Raw genomic sequence first — 5,200 nt, 5'->3', positions numbered from 1 at the left:
GGTGGCGGCGGCGGGCGTGGTGGCGTAGAGGAGCACCCGCTCCTGGCTCTCGAAGCCCCAGGCGTCCTGCCAGCTCCCGCCCTCCGCCAAGTGGTGGTGGTGGTGGTGCGGCCAGTAGGGCTGGGCCATGTCCATGCGGGGACCCTCCTCCCACTCGGCCCTTGCCCGCAGGTCCACCACCGCATACCCTGCCCCCCCATGCAATTATCAATAATTGATGAAAAAAGAAATGAATAATTGAATTAATATACAATGGAGAGGCGGTGGTACGAAGGGATATGAGGAGGTTGTAGAACTCCATGGCACTGACGACCCGCACTTTTTCCCACGCCTCGTCGTGGCACGAAGCCGGCGCCTCAAGGCGCTCGCCCTCCTCAGTGGGTGCAGCGACCACCTGCTCCATTCTTGCGAAAAACAATAAAAAGAAGTAACCGTTAGAGAGGAAAAAGGCAAGAAAGGATAAGGGAAAAGCAGGTGTACGTTGGTGTGTGGATCGAGTCCCGTAATCCGCTTCCTGCACAAGCGCAGATGGACGAGCTCGTGCTGACGGCTCTCGAGCAAATAGCCCTCGATGGCTTATCAGGTGCTCCTCATCCCCTCTTTGCGTGCTGCAGACCGAGGGCGAGAGTGCATCGATGAAAGGGGGAATTCAAAGGGGGCGCATCGCTGAAGGAGGCATGTTGTGGTGGGGTGGTGGCGTGTGCAAACAAAACCAGGGTGCGGGGTGCGGGAGGTGTGGACCCACATGAAGTTGCACGACGATCTCCTCAAGGAGCGGTTGTGGCTCGAGCTGCGCCGTCGCGAGGAGCTCCAGTTCTTTGTGCTCTCGGCCGCCTCGAGCACCGCCGCCACTACTTCCGCAAGCAAGGCCAAGCAAAGGTATGCACGCACCGCCGTCCACTTCATCTTGTGTGTGTGTGTGCCACACTTGGCCTCTTTTTCGCTTCGTCCGCCCTCACCTCGCTGATGCGCGCATGTGTGGCGTTGGGGTGTGTCGCCCGCGTGGCAGGACGGACCGGGGCATCGTGGACGTGCCGCGCACGCCCGTCGACGTCGGGAGCTTGCCGCGGAGCGAGGCCGAGGAGCAGCCCATCCGCGCTGTCGCCTCCCTGGCCCTCCGCGAGAGCGTCCTCGGCATTCACGACGTACGCCGCACCAACCGCAACCGCCATCTTCCACAACTTCATCTAATGTCATGTGCGTGTGCGGTGGTACGTGTGTCGTGTGTGTCGTGGACATGTTAACAGCCGGATCTGGTGGTGAACGGGGCGCAGTACTGCGTGCTGGAGCACGTGGGCCGTGCGCGAGAGGCCGGCGTGCTGCAGAACCGGCTCTCGAAGGAGCTGGGGATCGATCAGCGCAACCTGTTCCACAACCTGAAGCACCTCAAGGTGCGGGGCATCGTGCGCTGCCAGATCGTGATGCTCAAGGAGGGCAAGATGAACGTCAAGACCAACCTCATCCACCTCTCGCGCTACGCCAAGTCCGAAGGCGACGACGAACAAGCCTCCAGTACTCTCCCAACCTACCTTTCTACTACTTACTACCCCTCTCAGACGATGAATGGGCTCACATCTCGGGGGGGGTGGGGGGACGTGACGGTGCCTGGCAGGCGACCTGGTGGTGCCCGAGAAGGTGATGCGGGTGGTGTGCGATCGGCTGGCGGCGGCCAAGGATCAGGTGCTGGTCGAGGAGGACCTACGCCGCATGCTGGTACCACCTCATTACCTCCTTACCTCCTCCCCCCTTCCGCGCTGCTCTCCGCCGCGCAGGCGCTGACGGTCAGGCGCTGGCGGCGACGCACCGGTGCACAGAACTACCTGGGCAAGAAGCACCGGATGCGGTGGGCCACGGTGCGCAAGAAGCTCATGGCCAACGGCCACGTGGAGTACTTTAGCGTCAATATCGATTCCAAGCCTCGCCCCTGCCTCCGCCTCCTCTCCCACCCCTTCAAAGGTTCGCCCCCCACCCACATTCCATTCTTTTCATTCCAGGCCTCTCCATCACCGGGTGCTCGGCTCACCCCATGTGTGTGTGTGTTGTGTGTGTGTGTGTCGTGTGTGTGTGTGGTTTGATTGGTTTGGCGCACAGACAAGACCGACGTGGAGGAGAAGGTCGCGGCGCAGGAGCTCGAGGAGCCGGAGAACACCGAGACGGTGCTCGTTTCCGAGCTGCCCGTCGACTATCAGATCTACCGCCTCATCGACGACTGCGGTGCCGAGGGGCTCACTCAGACCGTACGTCATCTCCTTTTTTTTCTCTCTCTTCTGCGCTTGGACTGGTTCAACCCAGACCACCCAGCCGAGGGAGAGCTGCACGCCCCCCTCCCATTGGATTGACGCGTCACACCCACGACGAGTTGTCGTACCAACCTATTGTGTGTGTGTGTGTGTGTGTGTGTGTGTGTGTAAATATCCAGGAGGTGTTCCGTATGTCGGGCCTGGGGCGCAAGTACTGCAGCAACCGGTGCCGCGACCTCACCAAGTACTACGGGGTGGTGGCCATCCCCGAAAACGTGGGCCGCCAGGTCACCTACCGCCTCATCTCCCCCGCCCACTACGTCCAGGTAACACCCAACACACAGCACACAACACGTGTAGGCACGTACTGATGGGGGGGGGTGCAACAGGGCACGCTGGTGCAAAACCTGCACAGCCTGCTGGACGACGATGAGGACGGGGCGGGCTCCGAGGTCGAGGAGGGCGCCGCGAGCACGCCCGCTGCCGGCGGGCGGAAGCGGAAGAGCGTGGCCCTCTCCTCGGTCAAGCCGCCCACTTCTAAGAAGCCCGCGGCGGGCAAGAACGGCGACAAGGCCACGCCCGCAAAGCGGCGCCGGAAGAACGACGAGCCCGAGTCGCACCTGCAGGTGGCGGCGAGTGGCGACTCTGATGCCTCGCAGCCTGGTCCCTCTGGGGGCGGAGGTGGCGGCGAGGTCGAACTGACCAACATATCAACCAGCCCTGCGACCACACCGGCCAAGCCGAAGCTCTCTACCTGGGTATCGGCGCGACACACGACACACGACACACACGACACACACGACTCACACGACGCACACGACACACACGACACACACACGGAGACTGATCCGCGTACGGCTTGCGCACACAGGCGTCACACAAGAAGCGCAGGCCGCTGACCATTCAGTTCGTGAAGCGGAGGCAGTTCCTGATGGACGAACTGGCGCGGGAGAAGATCCTCGTGCAAAGCCACCTGCGCCGGCTCATCTGTACCCACCCTGCCCCCCCCCTACCGGATGTGGTTGGCAGGCCGCTCATGCGTGGTGTGATGTGATGCGATGTACGGGTTGCCTCCTCCTCCTCACCCCGCGTGCAGGCAGCCACGAGGAAGCCAACCCGTACGAGCTGGACTCGAAGAGCATCCGCCGTATCGTGCGCAGCCTCGAGAAGGAGCAGATCTGCAGCATCATCCACGTCAGGTTCGCTTTCCTTCGCCTCGCTTCCGATTCGCCAGAGCTCCTCGTGCAACAGCAGCACTTGTAGCTGACCACTTCATTTTGACAACTCGCGTGACGACGATGCTGCGCCCATCTGTGAAATGAATGAATGTAAAATGGTGTGCAGCATCCCCATGCTGAGCGGGGCGGTGCGAACCTTCACGCTACTCCTCAGCGCGCCCCTCACCGCCAACGACCCCTTCGTGCAGCAGTACATCAACAACCTCCGCGAAAGCGAGGTACCGCACACATCCGAACCACGCGACACACGCGACACACGCACGACACACAGCCGCGCACGCGCACGCGCTCACTGCGGGGCCGGTACTAGATCACGATCCGGTCGATGGCGGCGCCCAAAAAGGACGTGATCGAGGTGCGCGAGGTGGGCCACCAGGTGGAGCGCGTGGGGCCGTCGTCCGACCTGGAGCCTCTGCCCGAGGGGCGGGGCGGTCCGATCACGCGGCAGACAGCGTTCCAGGTGGCCTACAGCTACGGCTACATCAAGCCCAAGATGCTCCGCGTCAAGATGCTCCACCAGTTCCTCTGGTCCTGCACCTACGGCGCTCCCACATCCTCCTCCTCCTCCTCCTCCTCTTCATCGTCGTCGTCATCCTCTTCATCTTCGTCGTCGTCCACCCCTTCGGCTCCGGGCCACTTTCTCATGTCGGATCTCCTCCGCCGGTACAACACCCCCTCCTCCCACATTGCTAACTGTCTTTGTATGTTTATGTATCTTAAATAACTTATATATATCTTAAATGGCAGGATGCCGGTGAAGCTCTACCTACAGGTGATCGGCCAAACCCAGAAGATTCCGGGCCTCGAGGATTGCCTGGCCGACGACCTCACCATCCGCCAGCTGCCCGTCGCGATCAAGTACCTCCTCCTCTTCCTTCTTCATTCTCCCCCAAAGCCCTCGTGCACGTGTATGCACTACGCACGAATGCAGTTGCCCTTCCGGGGGTGTGCTCATCCATTGGTGGTGGTCGTGGTCGTGGTCGTGGTGTCGGCACTCAGGTCGGCGCTGTTCCACCGGCGCGTGTTCTCGCGTCGCCTCAACGACCTCCTCGACGTGCTCCGGAAGCTCAAGCTCGTCGGCTGCCAAGAGGAGGTACCCCCCCATCCCTTGCCTTACTGGGGTCACGACTCCACGCATGCGGCCAGAGAGCTCATCTTTTCTCTTCACGGCGCTGATCACACGACACACGGCGCAACACGACACACGACACGTTGGTAAATGTAGCACTCGACGTCGTACGAGGCCATGCACCTGGAGCGGCACGGAGAGATCGAGGACCGGATATCGGAGCGTAGCGGTACGGTGCGGCGCTACACCTTCAACACGTTCGCCGACATTATGAAGTATTGGACGGAGCTCGAATACATCTCCCTCGCCCGCATCGTCATCGAGGACGAAGAGGTGCCCTCCCTTTCCCTTACTACGACCACACACGCGGCATATCGGGGCAACCTACTTACACCCGTTTGGTGATGGCTTGGTTGACCCGGGTACTCCTCCTACTCCTACTCCTGCACGACGACCACCTCAAAAAACCACCAGAACGGGGAGGAGAGCCAATCCAAGCTCGAGGAGGACAACGAGGACGAGATGGGAGGAGGCGGCGGCGGCAGCACCGGCGGCGGTGGTCCCAATAATAACGGCGGCAAAGGATCCCTTTGGCGGCACCCTGCCCCGAGCTCACCCGCCGGTACACTTCCCCCCCCCCCAACACCACACTT

The 5,200-nt window shown here is 61.6% G+C and overlaps 3 protein-coding genes across 3 annotated transcripts in view; 2 read left to right on the top strand and 1 right to left on the bottom strand.

Annotated features, from left to right (window-relative positions):
• ACA1_258850 (uncharacterized protein) overlaps nucleotides 1–403 on the bottom strand; it is a gene marked incomplete at both ends in the record, with an annotated part of 3,218 nt that extends 2,815 nt beyond the window's left edge. The window contains 2 exons of the mRNA XM_004333577.1: nucleotides 37–188; nucleotides 271–403. Of these exons, the coding sequence (XP_004333625.1) occupies nucleotides 37–188; nucleotides 271–403 (285 nt within the window). The remainder of the gene's footprint in view (nucleotides 1–36; nucleotides 189–270) is intronic.
• Nucleotides 404–745: 342 nt separating this feature from the next.
• On the top strand, nucleotides 746–3,503 carry ACA1_258840 (uncharacterized protein; the record flags this gene model as incomplete). Its single annotated transcript, XM_004333576.1, has 10 exons — nucleotides 746–879; nucleotides 1,010–1,145; nucleotides 1,248–1,512; nucleotides 1,613–1,713; nucleotides 1,773–1,956; nucleotides 2,092–2,237; nucleotides 2,420–2,566; nucleotides 2,630–2,998; nucleotides 3,112–3,229; nucleotides 3,337–3,503. 10 exons carry the CDS (start codon nucleotides 746–748, stop codon nucleotides 3,501–3,503), a joined length of 1,767 nt encoding a protein of 588 aa, XP_004333624.1.
• A 70-nt stretch (nucleotides 3,504–3,573) lies between these two features.
• Nucleotides 3,574–5,200, top strand: part of ACA1_258730 (uncharacterized protein) — a gene marked incomplete at both ends in the record, with an annotated part of 7,087 nt that continues 5,460 nt past the window's right edge. The window contains 7 exons of the mRNA XM_004333575.1: nucleotides 3,574–3,696; nucleotides 3,789–4,141; nucleotides 4,226–4,336; nucleotides 4,478–4,571; nucleotides 4,704–4,880; nucleotides 5,022–5,106; nucleotides 5,159–5,169. Coding sequence (XP_004333623.1) covers nucleotides 3,574–3,696; nucleotides 3,789–4,141; nucleotides 4,226–4,336; nucleotides 4,478–4,571; nucleotides 4,704–4,880; nucleotides 5,022–5,106; nucleotides 5,159–5,169 — 954 coding nt within the window. The remainder of the gene's footprint in view (nucleotides 3,697–3,788; nucleotides 4,142–4,225; nucleotides 4,337–4,477; nucleotides 4,572–4,703; nucleotides 4,881–5,021; nucleotides 5,107–5,158; nucleotides 5,170–5,200) is intronic.

The sequence above is a fragment of the Acanthamoeba castellanii genome (assembly GCF_000313135.1).
Source record: "Acanthamoeba castellanii str. Neff unplaced genomic scaffold scf7180000084769, whole genome shotgun sequence".
NCBI classification, from domain to species: Eukaryota; Discosea; order Longamoebia; family Acanthamoebidae; genus Acanthamoeba; species Acanthamoeba castellanii.
This window is presented reverse-complemented; position numbering and strand designations above follow the sequence as displayed.